This window comes from Sminthopsis crassicaudata, chromosome 1 (assembly GCF_048593235.1).
Source record: "Sminthopsis crassicaudata isolate SCR6 chromosome 1, ASM4859323v1, whole genome shotgun sequence".
Lineage (NCBI taxonomy): Eukaryota > Metazoa > Chordata > Mammalia > Dasyuromorphia > Dasyuridae > Sminthopsis > Sminthopsis crassicaudata.
Window position 1 is genome coordinate 148,096,199 of NC_133617.1, and position 24,807 is coordinate 148,121,005.

Below are 24,807 nucleotides of genomic sequence, written 5' to 3' on the forward strand. Positions count from 1 at the left end.
ATAATCATTTATGCCTACTATATGTTTGGCACTTCTAAATGCTGGGATACAAAAAAAGATAAAAGACAGTGGAGGAAACAACATGCAAATAACTATATGCAAACAGGCTATGTACAAGGTAAGTTGGAAATAATTAATAGAGGGCAGGTGTTAAAATTAAAAACAAGTAGAGGAAGGCTTTTATTTAAGACTTAAAGGAAACCAGGGGGCTCAGTTAGGAGGGAGAGTATCCCAGGCAGGGAGAAAAGCCAGTGAAAATGCTTGGGACACTGATACATTGTTGGTGGAGTTGTGAAAGAATCCAGCCATTCTGGAGAGCAATTTGGAACTATGCCCAAAAAGTTGTCAAACTGTGCATACCCTTTGACCCAGCATTGCTGCTATTGGGATTATATCCCAAAGAAATACTAAAGAGTGGAAAGGGACCTATATGTGCCAAAATGTTTGTGGCAGCTCTTTTTGTAGTGGCTAGAAACTGGAAGTTGAATGGATGTCCATCAATTGGAGAATGATTGGGTAAATTATGGTGTATGAAGGTTATGGAATATTATTGCTCTGTCAGAAATGACCAGCAGGAGGAATAGAGAGAGGCCTGGAGAGACTTAAATCAACTGATGCTGAGTGAAATGAGCAGAACCAGGAGACCACTATACACTTCAACAATACTGTATGAGGATGTATTCTGAAGGAAGTGGAAATCTTCAACATAAAGAAGATCCAACTCACTTCCAGTTGATCAATGATGGACAGAAATAACTACACCCAGAGAAGGAACACTGGGAAGCGAATGTGAATTGTTGGCACTACTGTCTATCTACCCAGGTTACTTATACCTTCGGAAGCTAATAATTAATGTGCAACAAGAAAATGGGATTTACACACATATATTGTATCTAGGTTATATTGTAACACGTGTAAAATGTATGGGATTACCTTCCATCGGGGGGAGGGAGTGGAGGGAGGGAGGGGATAATTTGGAAAAATGAATTAAAAAAAAAAAAAGAAAATGCTTGGGATTGAGAAATGTAGTATTTTGTCTGAGGATTGAAGTATGTGAGAGGTGGGGTGAAAGGTGTAGGGTACTTTTGGAGCTAGAGGAATAGATTATGAAGGCTAAACAGAGAATTTTATATTTAATCCTGGAGGTGATAGAAAGCCACTGGAGTTTATGGAGTAGGACAAGTAGCATGGTCAGACCTACATTGAGAACAGACACACTGTTCTGAGGACCTTGGAGAAAACTCCCCCTTAGATAAATGAACTGAGAAGGCCCCTTTGAAGGTAGAGGACCAATGTCTGCAGAACATTGTGATCCAACAGATAATTTGCATGTTTTCAGAGTTGTGAATTTTGTAATTGAGATAATCTCAGTTAAATGTCTGTGGACCATTGGAATATTATTTAAGGACTACTGAGGTTTTATATCATGCCTAAGTATGGATCTTTATACTTTATGGGTCACTATCAGGAGGTATTAGAAGCCAGAGAAGGAAGGAAATAGAGGTTGAAGACAACCAGAAGAAAACAAGAGGAGCTGGAAACAAAAGGACAAATGGTTGATGAGAGGGATGATGGATGATGATGATAGCTAACATTTATATAGAGCCTTCTTTATGCCACACTATGCAAAACAATTTATGATTATAATTTCATTTGATCTCCTCAAATACCCTGGGTGGCATTTGCTGTTATTATCCTCATTTTACAGAGGAAGAAACTGGAGCAAACAGGGGTTAAGTGATTTGTCCAAATACTCACTAAGATTATCTAAAGGCCTTGAGCAAATTGGAGTAATAGCTTACATAGGTATGTCCAGGCCCCTCCTCTGAGAAAAAACACTGCAAAATTCTGATGTGAGGGCAAGTTAGGATGACAGCCAGCCCAGGAGAAAAGATCAGAGGCTGGTTTTTACTAATATGAAATTGTCCAATATTAATCTTTAAAGATTTAAAAATCCAATAGTTACTGTATTTAAAAAAAAGACTTTAGAGAAGAGGATACATAATATATATTTAGTTCATAAAACGAATCCACTTTCAATCAACGTTTATTGAGAAACTGTGGGAAAAAAAAGAATAAAAGAGAAATTATTATGTGGAAAATACATTACTAGGTAAAATGGAGGAATAGATCAAGATAAAAAAATCAATGCCTCTGCTTTTGAGGAGTTCAAAGATAGTCAGATGGAAGAGAAGAAAATAAAATCCAGATCTCCAGAGATTTTATTTTGCTTTCTTCTAGCTCTATCCTTCTGGCAACAAAATGAGAATTAATAAACAATAACATACAAACATTGAGATTAGTCAGGAAGGAGAGTTTTATTATCAAATATCAACAATTCTACAAAAAACAACACGTTAGTACACATATTAATGTTAATCTAACTGTTTACCTTGTAAGGCTTTCAAAGCTTTGGGTAGACAGTACCTTAAGGTATCTCAAGTATTAAGAATTCTCTTTTCTGATCTTAAGTGCCAGTAGTCACTAGTTTTCACCTAAATTATAAACTTCCTCTTCCTACTGAAGTTAAAGGGTTGGCCATTTCTGGTTGGCTGAGGAGGGGATTTGTTTGGCTCTCCATTCAAGGTGATATGATGATCAAAAATAATGCTAAGTAAATAAAAATAGCAGCCACTAGCAGCCACATATATTTGCATTCAAGCAAAAGGCAGAGGAGTTACTTAATGAAATATGTGCAATTAGTTTAATCAAACCTGGTTTCCTCTTTGGAATTAGGTGATGCAACTGTACTACCTAACTGAACTAGAGTGTCTAATATTGCACTTTTGTAGCATAAACACAGCTAAACACAGAGTGCTAACCACCACTGAGCCCTTGAGGCACTGTTCATATACTGTATCAGTGTTGTTTTTAATCTTCTGTCTCACTCTAGTACAGTGATTATAGTTCTATGTCTGAGAAAGTTATAATTGTCAAATAATTAAGCTGTTTAAGAGAAGACAAACGTTTTATGGCTATTTTAGTATATACAAGCATTCATTACAGTTACAATTTATTGCTTCCTAGAATATAACATTCAGATGTTTCTACATTTTCAACATTAAAACCTACAATATGTTTTTGATTGAAGTCCAAAACAGTCAATAATGAAAAAGGTACAGATATAAAATGTCCCATCTAAAGCCATGGTGTTCAGCTATGGGTCAAACAGGAAATAAGTATTTTAACTATTCCTTTTTTGGTCTTCTGAGTGTTTTGGCCACTGGTTCAATATCACTAACTAGGATTTTTTTTTTTTTTCAAAGAAGCTACATCTTTTTATTATTATGGTTTCTTAAGAGTTCCTCCATATATTCTCTAAGACCAAAGTCTTAGGGAGTGGGGAGGAGTGGGGCTGGGAAAGAAGAAGGAAATCATTTCAATGTTTGTATTATAAGGCATTGTGGCAAAGAAGTCAGGAAAAATTCAAGTTATGCTTTTTTCTGTTCATAATTTGCTTAGTAGAAGGGATGAGGTGGGATGGTTCTTAGAGAAGACTAGAAAAAACAAAAAATTAAATAAGACCTCCAAATCATTACTGATTCTTGGAGATGGTAGATTATGTTTTATTTCTCTTTTTGCTGTTAAGATCCTAAGAATTCCATATGGGCAATGTTTGAGATGCCACAGGATGTAATTCTTTGACTAAAAGGGAATAAGGACCTTAGATATCAAATTCACATTTTAAATGTCAATCTGTGATTAGCACAGAGCCAGGAGTGCTATATGCTGTTTGCAAAGGCAATAACATCTATACGATTTGGCTTTATTGGCTCAAGTTTTTACTCCACCAAAAAGTAGGGCCCCTGGTCCTTGTCAAAATGTGTTGCTGAGAATACTGCAGCCTGAATGTAAAACTCTCTTTGAAGTTTCCAAGAGTTCTCTGGTTTCTGAGGGTTTCAGGTCCACCTTAAATCTCTCAAACACTGTAAAAAGGAAGGAGGAAAAAAAAAATCAGTTTATTTTGGTTTTGAATCTTCTTAGTGATAACACATAATCCACTTTGTTAAACTGATTAATGAGTTCTTAGTAAGATCAGAACCAACTTCTGAATCCAGAATGTGTAAACATATTATACATACAACAAAATCACATGTAATAAGAGCCTCACAGCAATGCCATGAGTCGTACTGGCACAGATTTTCTTATCAGTAATAATGACAAAAATGTCCTCACCTGTATAATGTGTATAATAGAACCTACCTCACAGGGTTGTTGTAAGGATCAAATAAGATATTTGTAAAGTTCTTCACTTTTTCTATAAAAGTTGCAAATTGCACCAATCTAGAAGAATGCTTCCATTTGAAGTTCTCTTTTTTTAGACTCTACACTTCACAACATTCATAAAAGAATTCTATTAAAACTTTACAGACAAACTTTACAGAGGGTTGAGAATTTTACAACAAACATTATTTCCTCAGTTACTCTCCTTCATTTTAATTCCCAAACATCACATCCCCCTTTGTATCCTCTGTAACCCCTTCTAACCCCCTTTCAGCTTCCTTTTATATATTATTTTCCTTCATTAAAGTACAAGTTCCCAGTGGGCAAGGACTGCCTTTCTATTAATAGGATGTTTGGTATATGCTTAAAAATGTTTATTGACTAGTGTCTGAGAGGGCAGTGTTGACCTTTTGAGTAGGTTGTTATAATTCAACAAGTTAGTCAATTCTATTCAATAGTTTACAGAGAGTCCAGTGTTGCTACTCAACAGTGTGCATTAGAACCCAAAGTACTAGAATGTATTGGTTTACCATCAGTATGTTAAGTATGGTGATCTAAAATCAGGAAGCACTGTCAATCTGATTTTTTCTGTCTCTGTATGTGTCTCTCACACATACAACCTTTTCAACAATGGAATTTTCACAAGGTTGAAAATGTACTTCAGATGATCAAATTTGTCTTTAATTTTGAGCCCAAAGAATGAGTTGCCAGGAAAGTGGGTGGGGTTTTTTGTTTGGAGGACAATTATCAAGATTGTAGAAAAGATATTGATGGCAATGGGAAACCAATAATTAAAATATTCCTCTATTCATATAAGGTTTCACAGGGTTCATACCAGAAAATATCTTTTCCCCCCATTAGTCTTGTATTAGAAACAGATCCAGATTTTCCAGAAGTTGTTTATGGATTCTCAAAGCCTAGTACATCGTTAGAGAAATATTGAAATGAGATAGTGGATAAATGCTTGATATGGAGACAGGAAGACCTGAATTTGAATTTGGCATTAGATGCCTATTAGCTTTGTAATCCTGGACAAGGCTTTTAAGCTTCAGTCTCGGGTTCCTTATGTAAAATAGGGATAACAATACCACTTTTTCATGTAAAAACATGAAAGACAGCATATGTAAAGTGCTTTTCAAACTTTAAATCATGCATGCAAATGGTAGCAGTTATTATAGAGAGAAACTCAAACTATCTTTGACCACCACATATAAATGGAACCAATCAATGTGTTTGATCTTAATTTATAACATTTTTGAACCTAATTTATAAAGGAGGTCAAATGCATGATTTGAAAAGAGCCTTGGAGAATAACCTAAAAATCTAATTTACAAGAAGACACCAGATCCAAGAAATCTGTGTATAAATGATCATAACTTAATTCATTTTAGGTTTCTACTTAAACTGAATTTTAATTGCTCATGGCACATTTTTAAGTAAAAGTAGGTGAATTAATTCTAATTTCTCAAATGCCTCACCTACTATAATGACAAACAATTGTTGGGTAGAAGATTATTTGAAAAGGGGAGATGGACAAGAGGAAAGTATGAATGGGGTTAATGCTGTATGGCAGAGGAAAGAACTCAAAGAAAACATTTCAGTACCGCAGCTAGGTGGCAGAGTGGATACAGCACAAGGCTTAGGAAGACTAATCAAATCTGGCCTCACATACTTCCTAGGTTTATGACCATGGGTGAGTCTCTTAACCCCTTTGCCTCAATTTCCACATTTGTAAAATGATAGAAAAAAGAAAATCACAAACTACTGCAGTATCTTTGCCAATAAAGGCCCAAATGGGGTCACAAAGAGTTGGAGACTGAAAAACAACTTAACTTAACCATAAAATACTTGAAGTATAAAACTACCTAGTGAACTAAAATGGATAGAACAAGAGGTAAAATCTCAGAGTTGACTCCTCTGTTTAAATTCATTAAGGCAGCATAAATAGTCATCCTTACAGCCAGGACACAGTCGTCTTTAAAGCCAAGAAAACGTGGGTTCTTCAAAATCCACATCTGACATCTGAACCTAAGAAAGTCGTGCAACCTCTTGGTTCTTCAGGTAATTCTCTCAGTGTATAAGTTGCCTAGAAGGTGCCAACTTGCACTGATAGGAGGAGTTTCCCCAGTGAAAGTTCTCTATACCTATGAAATCATTATTGCAGTCTTCATTTCTTCCAACTCTAGCAATTATAAAAACAGCTTTACATTAACACTAGGTTACACTTTGTGTGGCTCCTAATATTGGGATTCTAGAATACTAGCTCTAACTCTATGCCCTTCTGACAGCAAATCGGTGCTTTTACATAATTGTGCCTGATAAAAATAATAATTATAGTTCAGATTTATGTAATGCTTTAAAGTTTGCAAAATCTTTTACATACATTGTCCAACTTACTTATAACAACCATGTGATGTAGGTGTTATTATCATTCTATTTTACAGATGAGGAAATTGAGGTTCAGATAGTATGATTTGCCTAGGGACACGCAGTGAATTTTCTGTGGAACAGGCAGTATTCAAGTCTTCCTGATTCCAGGTCTAGCACTTTATCTACTATGCCATAACTTTTTTACATGAAGCCAAGATTTCCTGTGATGTCACATGGATGTTTCTAAATCACAGAACATCAAAATCTAGAAAAACTAAAATAACAAGCAAAGAGGCTAAGGACAGAAAATGATGGTTACAAGCAGGCTGCAGCATGTTACCAGTGACTCATATGCAAGAAACAGAATAAAGGATATGAGCCCTTTGTCCCATGACCTCCTTCTGAAACTACTGACTTCTAGTCCCCTTCTTACTGCCAAACTCACCACCCACATCCCAAGCCAATGATATTTACTATTGGTTGCCACCAATTTATTAAAAGACTTCTCTAAACTATCTCTAAATCTAGTGACCTTTCCCCTATTCTCATTCTCCATGACCTCTTCCTATACTATTTGATAGAGCAATATAATTTCTCCTTTTTCTTAATCATCTTTCCTCCTTTGGCTATTGTGACATCACATTTTCATGGTTCTCTTTTTATTGCATATTACTTTTACTTTATTTCTTAATGCTTCTTTCTGCCTCTCTTTAACAAGAGTGTTTTATAAAGTTCAATTATAGGCCCAATTTTTCTTTTCCTATTTTCATTTCAAAACAAAGACTTTGAAATTTCTACATCTTCATTCTCTCTGGAACTCCAGTTATTATTTCAAATTATCTGTTGAATATCTCTACCTGGATATTTCAGTCCCTTAAATCAAACATATTTAAAATTGAACTCATTTTTTACTTAACTCTAACATGTTCTGCCACTAAAACTCCTTTTAATAATACCTCCATTTATCCTAATTTCCCAGATTATAACCTTAAAATCTACATGACTTTCCCCATACTCTATGCCTCAAATTTAGTTTCTACATCCTGTCATGAACCTCTTTATAGCTTTCCCTTCCTTTTCTGATCTCCCTCTGAAACTTACACAGCACTTTTCTACTTACATTCAGTCTCTCATTTCATCAAACCTAGACCATTATTCCAGGCTATTAACTGGTCCTTTTTGCCTTCACTTTCATTTTTCTTCAACAATGTTTCCTGAGTTATCTTCCTAATCATGTTATGATTATGCTATTTACTTCTTGAAAATGAAAGCTGACTGCTTATTACCAATCAAAAGTATAAAGTCTAATCTTTTGAGACTTTCCATGACTTATTCTCAGACTCTCTCATATATTCCATAGTTGAGACAAAACAAATTCCCATTCCCCTAATGCATCATTTTACTCTGTTTTCATAATTCACAAAGTGTAGAATACACTATTCTCCCTTGGTTTCTTTTCCTTTAAGGTCTAACTAAGACGACTTTCTCCATGAAGCCTTTAGTAATTTGCTCCATTTTCTAAAAGTAATTTTCCCACCTCAATTTCTCAAAACATTCTTTCTTTCTCTCCTTTACCTTATATCACATTCTACTTTGCATTATATTTTGGAGTCATTGCTATAACTTCTTTGTTAGGCTGAGCTCCTTGACATCAGGAGCATATTTTTTTTATTTTTCTATCATCTAACATAGTACCTGGGACATGATAGAGGTGAAATGAATGATGACTGAAATCAAGGGCACCTATTTCTAGGAAAGGAAGTTCTGAATTTTCAATGAGCTTGAGAAGTCCAAAGAGAAGGTTTTCAGTATCTTGTGTAACTCTTCTCTTGAGAGTGTATGAGGAAATAAATATAAGAATAACACGGGTTTAAAAAAAATACTATCTTGTGGTAGTAGAAGGAATACTCTCATACTAGTAAAATCCTAAATCCTGGAAAACAATATAAACAAAGAAGAATAACTTCTTCATTATTATGGTCTATTTTGTATTTTTAAAGAAAAAGCCCCGACTTAACTGGACTCCTCATTTTGATACACAGCTTTACTATTGCTAAATATTCTAAAGTATAAATTAGAAAGACTTATAGGATCTTATTTCAAAGAAGAAAAAGGTAAGAGTTAGTGTGAACAGCCAGAAAATGGGGTAAAAAAGCTAAAACATAGGCAAATAGACAGATGGAGGAGATCAATTCAATAAATATTTGTTTGTGCCAACGTATAAGACATTTTGCTAGGAAATGGGGGAATAACAAAAATGAACACAGCATAGCATCAAGAAGCACACCATCTAGGTGGAAAGACAAGACAGGTGTGTAAATGACTAATATAAATTACAAAGTAGCAGGTAAAAAGATCTTAGAGAGCCAAGGGAATTTTTCCATTCAGAAGGATAATGGAGGAATTAAAACATAAGCTAGGATTTCAACAAGTAGAAAATAAGGGTGATTTGATTCAGAGGAATGGTGTGAGCAAAAATATAGACATAGGTAAAATTTAGGACAGTAAACAGTCCAGTCAACAGAACACACTTGAAGGGGATTAGTATGAAATAATGACTAAAATTTACATTGGAGTCACACTATGGAGAACTTTCAATGCTGCTAACTTGAATAAGGGCTATATTCAGAAAACAGAGAACCATTGAAGGTTTATGAAGAGGGCAATAATATTAACAGAGATGTACATTAGGAATGTTTCTTTGCTACTGGTCCCTGTGAAAGATGAGTCATTTGATCTTTATAACAATTCTGAAAGATATGTACTGATATTATCCCCATTTTAAAGTTGAAGAAACAGAGGCAGATAACGTTTAAGTATCTTGCTAAGTCACACAACTAAGTAAGTGTCCGAGTCTGGCTTTGAACTTGGATTTTTTTTTGCAACCAGACCCAGATGTATGTCTCAATAAGAGAAATGGGATTTATGTTCTAGGGAATACAAATAAGAGATATGCACTTAAGAATCAACCTCAAAAAGCCAAAGTTGAAGATGAGAGGACAGAATTAGGTTACCATAGAAAACTCTGTAGAGAGAGAAGAAAAGATCCACAAAGAGAATTTTTCTGGATACCTACATTTAGAAAGTGGGAGAATAAATAAGAACTAGCAAAGGCAACCTGGAATGGGCCAAAGGAGAATCACGTGAATGTCATGAAAACCAAAGGAAGACATTACATAAAGAGTAAATGTATGATCAATGTAAAACTTTAAGGAGGACAGGAATCTAAATAAGTAAACTGGATTTGGAGGCAGCTTAGATGACGCAGTGGTTAACTTCTTAAACTGTGGGTAGTGTAATTTAATGTGGGGGGAGGTCATGAAAAAATTGGCAACAGTAAAAGGTTCCCAAACACAATGACCAAAAATTAATTCATAATCAAATGCATAATAAAACCAAGGTCATGCAACTTCATCGCAGCCTTGGTTCTGACCATACAACACATGAACTTTGCACTTGCATTTGCACACAAATGCTGCCAGATACACTTTGATTCAGATTGGAGGAAGAAAATTTCCTATCAATTAGAGTTTTAAGAAAAGAATAAGCTATCTCAAGAGAGGGTATCCCTTCAGTAGAGAGCTTCCAGTGAGAATGGGAATATTCAGAATCACAGAATCCAATTCATTTTCAAATAGAAATCCCTTATATGAGATCTCCACTGAAGTACCACCATTCTCTGCTTAAAGACCCCATGACCTACCATAGGTACATGGAACATTTTAGGATATCTCTAAATGTCTAAGCCTTTGGAGATCAAACAGAATGAGTTAATACTCCTTGCTTATAAGAATTACTCAAATACTTGAACACAGTAGCTACAGTATCAAACCTAAATCCTCTTTTTCAAGTTAAACATTGCTCATCTGGCACAATATCAAAATCCTCCCTATTCTGGTAATACTCTGAATGTTCCCACTTAATGATATTCTTCCTAAAGTATAGCAACTAGAAATAAATAAAATACTCCAGAAATAGTTTCCCCAAAGGCAAAGAACAAATTGATAATCAATTTCCCAAACCTTGCTTGACACACTATTTCCCCTTAATGTATCCTAAGATTTTGTTTGCTTCTTTTGGCCAAAATAAGCACACTGTTGACTCACTTTGGGTTTTCTATGAATTAAAATCTCTAGATATTTTAAATAAATGTCTATCTACCTATTCCTTATCCAACCTGTGATGCTGATTCTTTGAACCGAGTAGAATTTTACACTTTTAAATTTCATCTTATTTGCTATTACTTCAGTTGAATGTTCTAGTCAATTGAGATTTTTTTTTTGCCTATATCAGATATGTTGAAATTCTCTTCCCAGCATTGTTTCATCTACATATACCTTTATCCAAATAATTTCTAAAACATTAAGTGGCACAAAGCTATATACAAAATCCTAAAATTCACCACTACATACCTCATTCTATCAAACCATTAATGACTATTCTTTGTGGATCGAAGCATAATATTTTCCTCTTTTTGTTTGTTTTTTTCTTGTATTTTTCCCCCCTCTTGGTCTGATTTTTCTTACATAACACGACAAATATGGAAATATATTCAAAAGAATTGCACATATTTAATCTATATCAGATTGCTTGCTCTCGGGGGGGAGGGGAAATAAGGAGAAAAATTTAGAACACAAAGTTTTACAAAAATGAGTGTTGAAAAGTATCTTTGCATGTATTTGGAAAAATAAAATACTATTTAAAAAACAACTTTGCCCTAAAGATGAAACTTTTAAAAAAAGGAATGAATAAGCTCTGAACATTAAACCAATACCAAAATCCACCTAATTATACTATTTGTCTAGTCTACATCTCTTCACTGTGTTCACAAGAGCGTGAGATACTCTGCCAAATGTTTTGCTAAAAACTAGATGAACTATACCTATTGTTCTGTATACAACATATCCTGGCTCTATGTTTTTTCTCTAGCTGTCCTTTTATCTCTATAATATTTTCTCTTCTTGCTTCTACTTCTGGCTTCCTTTGAAACTTGGCTCAATATAGAGTGATAGAGAAGAACCAAGAGTGTTGTATACAATAACAACCTTTGTAACTATGAATGACTAAGCTATTCTGAAAAATATAAACATTACAATCTACGATGAAAGACTTATGAAGGAAAATACTATCTTTCTCCAAAGAAAGAATTGTTATGTGGAATTATATAATGTGTGTGTGTGTGTGTGTATGTATGTGTATGTATTTGAAGGCAAATGTTGGCTTTCTCTAATGTGAAGTTGGGAAGGAGTGAGAGAACTCAGAATTCAAAATGTTACAAACAAATAAAAATAAAGATAAGATTTTTTTTTTTTCTTGACACAATTGGGATTAGGCAACCTACCTAGGATCACACAGCTAGGAAGTGTTAAGTGTCTGAGGCTAGATTTGAACTCAGATCCTCCTGACTTCAGGGCTGGTGTTCTATCCACTGCATCACTTAGCTGCCTCATGATAATTTTTTTTTAAAAAGACTCAGCTCATATCTTACTTTCTGCAGGCTGTCTTTCATGATTGCCAACCAGTTAGTGCTTCTCCTCCAAGATTACTTCCACCTTATGTTGTATATATCTAGTGTATGTATTGAGAAATGAATATGAGCCCCTTTGTATTGCCTTGCTTTGTATTCCCAGCATTTAGCATAGTGTCTGTTATATAGTAAGCACTTAATAAATGCTTATTGACTGTCTTACCTTCCAGTGACTCACAGATCTAATTAGTAACTCTTTCAAAAAATAAAAAATGAAGTCGTATTCTTGGTGTTCTTGATGAAATCATACTGACTCATAGTGAATAAACATTTGTTAAATGCCTACTATGTAACAGGTACTGTGTTAATCCTTGAAGATAAAAAGGCAAAAGATAACCCCCTTCCCAAAAAAGCTCACACTTTAATGGGGAAGACAATATGAAAAACATGTAGATACACCCAAGGGATAAATGGGATAAATTGGAGATAATGAACAAACATAAGGCAGTTGGGGGGTAGAATAATGCCCTTGATGAAACCACGCTTACTCTTTGTGATTGCCACTCTTCTACATGCTCACAATACTTCACTTTAATAGCCTAAAATTTTGTCAAGAATCAAACTCACTGGGCAAGAGTTTGTACATTCCATGCATTCTGCTTTTACTGGTCCTTCTTCAATCCTGCACAACCTTGCCCTTTCACCATGATTTGAAGTGATTTAGAAATCACATTTGCCAATTTTTTTAGTACCCAGAAGACAGTTCATTTTAATCTTTACTTGAACTCACACAGGGCAGCTAGTTACTCTCTTACACCCCCCCACTTATTTTTTTTTCCTTTCTAGTACTAAGATCCTTTTTGTAAAAAGAGAAAAGAGAGATAACATAAAAGATGAATAGCTCTTCCTTTTCCCCCATCATCAACATCAGTCTATATCCCACATATCAATACCATACCTTATTTGGCTCTCTTTAAAAGGTTCATTTTGAATTCTGGTGCTCCTACTAGTATGCTTAGAAGATATTGTTGCCTTAACCTGCCCTTGATTCCATCTCTATAGAGGCCTAACTAGATGACTTTTGAGGTTCCTTCCAATTCTAGGATGTTATGATTAAGGTTCATCTGACTAAAGTCTTCTTAGCATCTAATAAGCAATTTTCAGTAACAAGGGCAACCAAAAACAAGTCCTGATGAATGAGTTTCTAATCAACCAACACAATTATGCCAGGGAGAGAAAATGATAAAATAATTCATATTTCCCATTACATTTTAATGTTTTACTATGTACTTTCCTAATGAAAAAATCTCATAAGCAAATATATCCTCATTTTATAGATGAGGAAATTAAGACAATTAGATAAAGTGAGTTGCCCAGATTCATAAAGCTAGTATCAGAGCCAGGATCCAAATCCAGGTCTTCAGACTCTGAAGTCCAACATTTTTTCTATAAAACTAATCTAATTTTATTAGGCCATTTCTGCAACAAATCTCTAGACTTTTTGGTCTCAAAATTTTCACACAGGATTCCTATTTCTTTTAGAGGATAGATTTAAAGTTAAAAAAAGTTTTGAAAAACATGGACAATCTTCCCTTTTCTATCAATTTTTAGATATTTTATTTCTATCCATTTTTAGATATTTTAAAATGTACTATTACCAGAAAGAAAATCCTAGTACTGCCAATATATAGAAGAATGCAGAAACCTTGAAACATAAACATTTGTTACTCCATCAAAATGCTTCCACACATAATCCTTAGAAGTAAAGGAAAAGACCACAACAACTACTAATGTTGATGATAAGTAACAGTGTATACCACGGTATAGTAGTCACAGAGTTAGCTTCAGAACCAAGAAGACCTAAATTTAAGTCCTACTGACACATTCAGCCTGCATAACCCTGGATGAGTCAGTTAAAACTCCCAGCGCTCTTAGCAACTCTCTAAGACTCTTAAGATGCAGAAAAGGTTTTGATCTGCATTGATAGAAGGAATTCCCTAAAACAATAAAATCACAAGGTCAGTCCTTATTCCTGTCATTGAAAGTTTATATTTATAAAGCACTTTAATACTATAAACTATAAAGTTTTAGAAGTTTGCATGCCATCTTCACAGTAGCATTGTAAGATACAAAGGAGCAGTATTATTCTAATTTTCAGAAGAAAAAGCTGAGGCTCAGAAATATTAAATTATTTACTCAAAGTTCCATGGCTAGTAAATGGTATAATCAAGATGCTAACCTATATTTTCTGATTCTAAATACAAGGCTATTTCTCTTATACTATAACTTCCCTTGAATTACAACATAATTATAATCAATCTTCTCTAGCATTTTCCTTCCTGTTCCTTTTACTCTCAAACCCCTAACTCAATTTAGACCAAACTGACTTCTAGAAAGCTTGTATCGTATCTCTGATGCTTGATCTTTGTGAGAATATTTTCTAGCATTTTTATTTTTATTTATTTAAATTGTCACATCACACATCCTTACCTTCTTTTCTGAGGATGGTCTAACTGCTGGGGCCCTTAAATACAAACCCATTCTTTGGGCAGTGTCCTTGCCTGGTCATTTGTGTGTACAAGTCCATTCTCTGCTGCATACTAGAATGCAAGTTGAAACAGATAGGATCAAAAAAGGGACAATTTGTCATCACTGGATATCCAGGACTCCACCTCCACCAGCATACCAATTTCCTCAACCACAGTTAAAGGACATTGAGAGCCTTGGAAATTTAAATACAGTGGCTGGATCGATCATTCCAAATCAGTGTTTAATCAAAGTCTGGAAGATAAAAGCTTCAAATGAAGCTACTTTATTGAAAATTATACAAGATCTGTCCTTGAAAAGTACTTTCAAAATTTTTTCTAGGGATGAATGATAGTTTTCACTGACACTGGTAAAAAAGTTCCCTTTATCAAATGAACAAAATAAGGCACAATGGGACTAATAGCTTCTCAAAAGCAGTTCTGCTATAATAGTTTTTTTTTTTTTCCTTCTTTTTCTGAGGCTGGGGTTAAGTGACTTGCCCAGGGTCACATAGCTAGAAGTGTTAAGTGTCTGAGACCACATTTGAACTCAGATCCTCCTGAATTCAGGGCTGGTGCTCTATCCACTGCACCACCTAGCTGCCCCATAATAGTTTTAAAGTGTGATCTGCAAACTCCTAAGTGTCCCAGAGATCCTTCAGGAGAGCTGAAGTGTCAAAATATGCTTTTTAATAATGCTAAGATATAATTTGCCTATTAAAACATTACTCTTTTCTATCTACATATTTGTGTCAAGCCAGTTTTTCTTCATATATTTTAAACAAAGTAATATATTGAAATAGATTGAATGCAGAAGCAGATGAGAATCTAGCTATCATCTATTAAGCCAAACTATAGAGATCTATTTAAAAAATGTTAAACAAGACACTCTTTACATTAATTTTTTAATTGTGGAAGGTTGTATTCATTAAAAGCATGCTATTTATGTTAACATGAAAAAACAATTATTTTTTAACAATCAATATATTAAAATTTATCACTTTTAATTATGAATACTATAAATGTCAATGAGATATTACCCACATAAACAAAACATCTTTGAGGTCCTTGATAATTTTCAAGAGTGTAAAAAGGGTTCCTGAAATCAAAAATAGTGGTCGCCTCTTTGTTATAGAAGGATAGCTGTAAGGCATCTAACATGAACAATTAAACTTTGATGATTACTTGATGCCAAACACATGTGTCTAAGTGAAAGGACATCCTATTAAATGACTTATCTTTAGACAAGTGAGGAAATTTAAAGAGCATAGGCAACATTAGCCTTACTTCCTAAAGGGAAGAAACATTTTTGTCTGGCTAGAATGTTTATTAAAAAGATTGTGATTAAATGTTACAGCTTCTTTGAAAAGAGAATAAAGATAGTCCTGGCCTATACAAATATAAAGCAAATGTTGACAAGGAAGAAAATGACAAAGAATAAAAAAAGATATGTACATTATAGGGCAAAAGGTGAAGAAACCAGAACCTACAAGTTCATTTCAATGCCAAAGTGATAATCATATCCACCATAAGAATGTCTAGAGCCAAGACGTCATTCTTCAAGGTTAAGAATACTTTCAAGTCATTATACTAAGTGAAATAAGTAAGTAGGGAAATAGAGAAAAGCAACAGTGTTCATTCACTGGGTCCATTACTACCTACTTATTGTAGGAAAATTTAGTCTGCTTCCAGAAAGCTGATGATACTATTTTAGAATAATAAGTGAGTCTCATTTTCATTTATTTTTGCTTACTAATCCAGCAAATACCAAGCACTTGAAAAACATGCAGAATATGGTTTCACTTAAGAATATCATTTGGCAAAATAAAGAGTGCCAGTTAGTTCTACTACAACTTCATGCATATGCAAAAATTGCCTAGAATTCTATCCAAAATAAATTTCAAGGAGAAAATCTTGCAGATTATTACCATACTTGTATAATGCACAATCTTCTAGTCACAATTCCAGATCACATAATAGTTTTTGGAAAATCTCCTTTTCCTGAAAATCTTGTATGAGACTAAAACTTTCCTTCAAATGGAATGAAACTCATTGGTGAAGGCACTATCCACTCTGATACATATAAAAGTCCTTCCATCCCTTATGAATTCAAAGTTGCTATGGCCAACCTTTTAGGAATTCCTGAATTTAGCCAGCTAGCTGGGTTGATCCTCAAGAAGAAATAAAATATGCAACCTTATTATCAGCTTTTTCTAAACTGATCATTAATTCACAATCCCCCAGAATAATTCTTGAAAAGCTAGAATCAGCTCCACAGCATAAAGAAATGTAGTAGATGTGACTTTAAAAAAAAAAAAAAGCTAATTTATTGTTTTTTTTAGCCTCTCAACTCTGTTTTGAATTCAATTTAAGAGTTGATTAACTATCCTACCCTGCAAATTAATTAGGAAAATAATTAAGCTAACTACTCCAAACCTGAAAGTATTCTATCCAGATTTCAGGAATCAAAGAAATATTAATAGTAATCAAAATGATCCTATAAAGAAACTCAGGCATTTGTCATTGATTCTTGTTTGTTCTTTTTTGAAAATAACTTCAGGGAAGTAATGCCATGACATGCAAGCAAGTTGGATTTAAATGAGGGTGGGCTATACAAAATCACCAGCCTCATTTTCTCCTCCATAGTGATCTGGGCCCCATAGCCACAAATTGATCAGGACGATCAGAGATGGCCCTGGATGTAGTAGGAGATCTTGGCTTTTTTAAGTTAAGATCTTTAAAAAGTCTCAGTTTGATGGCAACATCCATTCAGTGATTAAAAATTGATAAGATTTGAGTAAATAATGGCCTCTTTTACCTAGTCAAAAAGAAAAAGCCAATCTGGAATTGGCCAAAACAGAAACAATTGCTATTTACATTCACTCTGAGTCAATCAGGGCCAAATAATTAACAACTGGGATTTGACCTGGGAAAGAAAGAAAGGATCTGTTGCCCAATTGTCCAATATTTTCAGGACCCAGGTCTAGTCACAGAGATTTTTGTTTGGCCTTCATTTTCAAAGAGAATGATGACTTTAGGAAGCTGATGTCATGACATTCAAGTCAGTTGGATTTAAGGAAGATCTGAATCCAGTGGCAAGATATAGATCAGGATGACCGAAGATAGCCCTTAACATTTTCCTAATAAGCCCAAGTAGCACTTCCTATGAAGGATGATCACAATCTAACTTTCAAATTAGAAAGTATTTGTTCTTTACTCCTCTAACTAACTTTTATCAGAGAACTTGACTTTCATTAGGGGAAATACCAAACCCCAAGGAAATTTTTCTTGTCAAGATCTCCATTTGTAGGGAAATCTTCTTCAGGTCTAGAAAGTAATGTCATCAGCTAAGGTGATATATGCTAGGCAGTAAGGTAGTACTGTGAATTCTGTGTCAGGATTGGAGTCACAAAGATTCATTTTCATGAGTTCAAATCTGGTTTTGGACAAGCACTACCTGTGTGAATCTGGGCAAGTCATTTAATTATGTTTGTCTCAGTTTCCCATCTGTAAGATGGGCTGGGGAAGGAAATAGCAAATCATTCTAGTATCTTTGTCAAGAAAATCTCTAAAAAGGTCACAAAAAGTAGGACAACAATTGAAATGCCTCAAAAAGATATTGTATGCAAGCTTTACCATCTAAGTATATAGTTCTCTAATACACCAACTTTGTTCTGCTTCCATAGGCACAAGTTAGATTTCAATAAATTAGAATCCTAGTTTCCTGAAACAGGCTTGAACTCCTAGTTGCTCCTCTCTAATTAAAGTCACACAAGTTATTGGCATAGTCAGAGAATGATACAGCTTGAAAGAATCTGAAAGATCATTTAGTCTAGAAGAATCATCTAGTCCTCCTCCTTAATCAGGAGTCAGGAACTTACTCTTTAAAAAAAAATTAATTATCTTTCAGTATAATTTATTCCCTTTATCATTCATGATAAAAACATTCTGAGAAGAGGTTCATGACAAAAAAAAAAAAAAAAAAAAACCCAAAACAAAAAAAGTTCAATCTAGTATAGTCTTCTTGTTTTATATGTAGGGAACAAAACATCTCATTATCAGTTGGTGCTTATTCATACAAGGCATGACCTTTTTGTGTCAAAGTACTTTTGCCCATAAACCAATTATTGCACATTGGTATGCTATAGGCAGTAAACACTAAAACTGACATGACTCATTTTCCTTCATTTCACAATGCTTCATGATTCATGGATGTTGAAATTAAAATACCATACCAACTAATCTCAGTAAGTCCTGATGTCAGAGATCCTCTTTATTAAAAGCCAGGGAAGATGGGGTAGAATCAAATTGGTGGAAAAAAAGTCAGTGACTCATCTGAGCTTTCCCCCAAACCTCTCCAAACATCTTACTAGCACACGAGTGCTTGCAGTCCAAATGGAACAGGTACCCTACTCAAAGTTCCAGGACAGAAAAAAAAAAAAGCTTGCGTTTACTCATAGATCAGAAGAATAGTAAACACTCTCCTCTGATTGTACCACTTTGGAAGAACTGAAAACTTATAGATCCCTAGAAGTATCTCTAACACAAAGCCCTTGAAAGTTGAGTTCAAGTGCACCCTCCAATTTAGAAACAGAGCCCTAGTGTAACAGAGTCAAAAAAGCAATAAGTAGGAAAAAAGAGCCAACAATAGAAAAAAAAAAATCTAACCATAGAAAGATATTATGGTGACAATGAAAATCAAAAGACAAATTCAGAAGAAGAGAGCAAAATCAAAGCTTCAACATTGAAAGCCTTTAAAAAAAAAATTTGGTCTCAGGCCAGGGACAAATTCAAAAAAGATTTTGAATATCAAATAACATAGGCAAATGAAAAATCAGAAGAGAAATGAGTGATGTAAGGAAATAATAAAAAAGAGAATTAACAGCTTGGTAAAGAGAATTCAAAAAAATACTGAAGAAAATAACACCTTAAAAAAATCCAAAATAGGCCATATGGGAAAAGAGATACAAAAATTCTTTGAAGAAAAAAACTCCTTAAAAATTAGAATTAAGCAAATAAAGTTAATGACTATGAGAAATCAAGAAATAAAACATGAAGGGGATGGGGAAAAGAAGGGGAAAATTTGAAACACAAGGCCATGCAAGGGTCAATGTTGAAAAATTATCTGTGGATGTTTTGAAAATAAAAAGCTTAAAAAAAAAAGAAATAAAACAAAATAAAAGAATGAAAAAAAAAACCCAACTATATGAAATATCTTATTGGAAAAACAAGTGATCTGGAAAATAGATCTAGGAGAGATGTTGAAAGTCAACAACAACAACAACAAAAAAGAGTCTAGACATTATCTTTCAAGAAATTATCAATTATTTGATATTCTAGAACCATAGGGTAAAATAGAAATTGAAGGAATTGACTGATTAGTTTCTAAAAGAGATCCCCAAATGAAAACTTCCAGAAATATTATAGTCAAATTTTAGAACTCCCAGATCAAAAAGAGAATAATGCAAACATGCAGAAAAAATTCAGATATCATGAAGTCACAGTCAGGATAACACAAGATTTAGCAACTTCTATATTAAAGAATTGAAAAGAGTTTGGAATATGATATTCCAGAGGGCAATGTAGCTAGAATTACAATGAGGAATCACTTATCCAGCAAAACTGGGTATAATTCTTAAGGGGGAAAAAATTAACATTCATGAAATAGAAGACTTTCAAGCATTCTTGATGAAAAGACCAGAGCTAGAGAACTGATTTGTTCATATTCCTACATGGGAAGATGATATTTGTAACTTATAAAAACTTTCTTATTATTAGGGCAGTGAGGAGTACAGATAAAATGGCACAGGTATAAGTTGAATATTAAGGGATGATGTCTAAAAAAAAAGTTAAGACATGAGAAAGAGAAATGTATTAGGAAAATAGAGAAATGAGAGAAAGAGAAATGAACATACAAACTCAATTGGGTATAGGAATGTTTCCTACCTTACTGGACAGTGGGAGGGTAGGGGCATAATAAAAATGGGGAGCAGATTGGATAAGAAGTAGTCAGAAGTAAAACATTTTTGAGGAGAGACAGGGTAAAAGGACTGAGAGAATGGAATAAATAGGAGGGATAGGATGGAGGGAAATACATTTAATAATCATAACTGTGGGAAAAAATTGAAGCACATTTCTCTGGTAAACATCTCATTTCTCAAATATATAGAGGATTGGATTAAATTTATAGGAAAAAAAAGGAGCCATTTCCCAATTGATAAATGATCAAAAGACATGAACAGTTTTTATATAAAGTAATCAAAGAAATCTACATCCTTATAAAAAGCTGCTCTAAATTGCTACTGAATGGAGGAAAGCAAATTGAAATAGTTCTGAGATATTATCTCTCATACCCATTAGATTGGCTAACAGGACAGAAAAGGAGAAAGACCAGTGTTGGCAGAGTGTGGAAAAAATGAGACATTAATGCACTGCTAGTAGAATTATAAACTGATTCAACCATTTTTTAGAGCAATTTAGAATTAAGACCAAAGGGCTATAAAACCTTTTGACTTAGCAGTGCCACTACTAGGTCTCTCTTCAAAAATAGATTTTTTAAAAAGTAAAAGGTAAAAAGTTTTACATTTGTGAAAATAATTATAGCAGCTCTTTTTTGATGGCAAGGAGTTGGAAACTGGAAAGATGCCCTTTCTTTGAGAAATGGCTGAACAAATTATGCTATGTGATTATGACCTAATTCTATCATGCAGTAAGAAATAATGAGCAGAATGCTTTCAGAAAAACCTGGAAAGACTTCCACAAACTGATGCAAAATGAAATATACAGTGTACAAAGTAATAGCAATATTGTGAGATGATTATTTGTGAATGACTTTGCTATTGTCAGCAATACAATTATCCAGGACAACTCTGAAGGACTTATGATGAAAATTGCTATTCTCATCCCCAGACAAAGAATTAATGGTGTCTGACAGAAATACACTTTTCTTTAATGTTATTTTTCTTAATTTTTTGGGGGGGGGACATGAGTAATATGGAAATGTTTTGCATGACTACCCATATATAATCTATATTGAATTGCTTGCCTTCTCAAAGAGGGGCTTAGGAAGGGAGAAAGAGAGAATTTGTAACTCAGTTTTAAAAATGAATAATAAAAATTATTTTTATGTGCAATTGGGTGTTAAATTATATGAATAGACAATTCTCAGATAAAGAAATTAAGGCCATCTATAGTCATATGAAAAAATACTATTGATGAGAGAAATACAAATAAAAAAACTCTGAGGTACCATCTCACACCTATCAGATTGGCTAAGATGATAGGAAAAGATAATGACAAATGCTAGAGGAAATGTGAGAAAATTAGGACACTAATGTAATTGTTGGTGAGTTGTGAAATGATCCAATTATTCTGGAGAGCAACTTGGAGCCATGGTTAAAGCATACCCTTTGATCCAACAGTGCCACTCCTGAGTCTGTATCCCGAAGAAATCATAAACAAGAAAAAGGATCCACGTGTGCAAAAATGTTTGTAGCAGCTCTTTTTGTGGTGGCAAAGAACTAGTAAATGAGTAGATGCTCATCAATTTGGGAATGGCTGAATAAGTTATGGTATATTAAGGTAACAGAATATTATTGTTCTATAAAAAATGATGAATAGACTGATTGTAGAAAGACTTGGCAAGATTTACATGAACTGATGCCGAGTAAAACAAGCAGAACCAGGAAAACATCATACACAGCAACAGAAAGATTATGCAATGATCAATTATGATAGATTTGGTTCTTCTCAGCAGTTCAGTGACCCAAGGCAAGTCCAATAAACTTTGAATGAAAAATGCCATCCTCATCTGTAGAAAGAACTGTGGAGACTTAATGTAAATCAACACATGCTATGTTCACTTTTTTCTTTTTCTCGTGGTTTTCCCCTTTTGTTCTGATTTTTCTTTCTTGATATAATTCTTATGGAAATATGTAAGTATGGAAATATGAAGTAGAAAAGTTTTATATAAATTTAATCAATGCAGCAACTAGGATTAGGAGGAAAACTGACCATTAGGAAAAATAAACTTTTTTTCAAATCCCTCTGTTAATGACCTAATATTCATAGAGAATTAGCACACATATATGAGCAATATCCATCCTCCAATGAATAAAAATGGTCAAAAGATAGAAATAAGTAGCTTAAAAAGAAGAATCACAAAGTATTATTAACCTTAGAAAGAGAAGGCTCCAAATCATTACTAATGGAAAAAAATGCAAATCAAAACAACTCTGAAGTATCATTTCAAACCCAGAAAATTGGCAAACTGTCACAGGCAATACTCAATATAGGAGAAGCTTCTAGATGATCAACACATTAATATACTGTTGATAGGACTATAGGTTAGTTGAACCATTTTGAAAAAGCAGCAAAGAGCAAAGAAAGAGCTCAACTGTCTACACCCTAGAGAAATGGATGCTTTATTATCAAGAGTAAAACGCTGATTGACTTTAAAGAAAGCAAGAGAATTTGCTTTCTATTATATGAAAGATATGATATGCCATTCTGGCATTTCCATCTCCCATTCCTGAAATGTTCTTTCTCATCTTCATTTTCTAGTTTTCCTGGCTTCAAGTCCCATAAAATCCCATCTTCTAGTGCTTCTCTTATGTGTATTTTGTTGTCTCTACTAGAATTTTGAGCTCCTTGAGGACTGAAGCTGTCCTGTGTATCCTTTTTGCTTTTCCAGCACTTAGTAGTACCTGGCACATAGTAGACATTTAACAAATGCTTATTAACTGATCTCCAGCCAGGAAATTCTCTATACTGATAAGTTAATTCAAGTAGCAAATGACATGAAGAGAGACTTTAAAAGTGGAGGCAAAAGTTGACAGTAAGAAAATTGTCGAAAATGAATCAATATGCTAAAATAAATAAATAAATGAACAACTGTTACTAAATTCTGGCATAATCAGGAATTCCAAACCTTATCAAAAAGGCTTTCCAAGGTTCCAAAATTCCAGGTTGTCAAAATTAATTTATTGGTTCCAATGGTAACCACCATGGCTAGAGGGAAGAGGGCTTTTGATTATGGGCTACTTAGAATGGCCTGAGACTGGTTTCTGCATACTAATTTAATAGGATACTGCTTTTGCAAGCAAGGAAATTACAGTGAACTTGAGCACATTTTCTTTTCGGTTAAATTAGTTCTATAGAAAACAATCTGACTCCTCTTAAGATTCTAAAGAGCCTTTGCACATACAACAAAGAAAAGACCATGACACAAATTAAGAGCAGTGACAAAATAGGACATTTACATGGAACACCAAAGCTCCCATTTTTAAAAACAAGTACACTGTAAAAACAGGACATGCATGTTTAATCATCAATGATATTTAACCATTGTTCTTTGATTGGGTAAGACTTTGGTTATATAATGCCTAACAGATTTAAATTTAAAAAAGAACAACAACAACTAATACCCCTTCTTGCCTCTGATCATATTTTTAGGCAAATTAACTTAAGAGGGGCACTGAGGATTCTGTTTTTACTTAAAGCTATTGTTCTGATAATCTTGGAAGAAGTTAAGAATTTCCTTACCAGGCCAAGCCCTGCATCTTGACCACTACGCCATGCTGTGGAGGGACATTAGCAACTGTAGGGAAATAGCCAATACTACTAGATGAACCTGGGAGGCTAGAGGGAGAAAAAGTACAGTGAACCAAAAGAAACAGATGACAATGTTTCAGAATATATATTCAGCAAATTAAGAAAAAATAAGTTTTTTCAGGCCACTCCATTTGCTTTCAAACAGTACCACTCATTGATATGAAGTCAAAAACAGAAAGGTAGGCAGTTCAACAAAAAAATGAATCTACTGTTTCCTCCTCAATATCTTATTCCTTTTTAGCAATTCTTATAAAAGAAAATGAAATTTTCCCATCCCTCAACCACAGAGCACTATCCCCAAAGTCCAGCCTTCTGGCTAACTTCCATTAATCCAAGTCTTTTATTTTTAATAACACCCATAAAGGCTAATGATAACTAAATAAGTCAGTTGAGGTTGACACAACCTGAATATTAAGACATGAATTTCAATCAACAGTAGTGTTGTCACTTTCTGAAACTCTATAGGGAACCATCTGAAGGGCTCCTTCAGGGCTAGTTTTGCAAGATGAGATCCCACAACTCATTCTGCCCACTCCTGCAATATGACATTGTTTTGCTTTTTAAAGTAGGGCATAGCTAAACTACCATCAAATTATCCTGAGATAATAT

At 34.1% G+C, this 24,807-nt stretch overlaps 1 protein-coding gene across 8 annotated transcripts in view; it reads right to left on the reverse strand.

Annotated features, from left to right (window-relative positions):
• Nucleotides 1–2,299: 2,299 nt before the first annotated feature.
• Nucleotides 2,300–24,807, reverse strand: part of ESRP1 (epithelial splicing regulatory protein 1) — a 98,094-nt gene continuing 75,586 nt past the window's right edge. For 4 of the 8 annotated variants that reach the window (XR_012482504.1, XM_074269419.1, XM_074269426.1 and 1 more), the window contains one exon: nucleotides 2,300–3,926. Coding sequence is in view for 7 of the 8 variants with exons in the window: in XM_074269419.1 (XP_074125520.1) it covers nucleotides 3,920–3,926 (7 nt within the window). In the remaining variant the exon portion in view is untranslated. Of the gene's footprint in view, nucleotides 3,927–14,551; nucleotides 14,662–24,129; nucleotides 24,226–24,807 lie in introns of all 8 variants that reach the window. The other 4 variants (XM_074269378.1, XM_074269388.1, XM_074269401.1 and 1 more) reach the window with 3 other exon arrangements.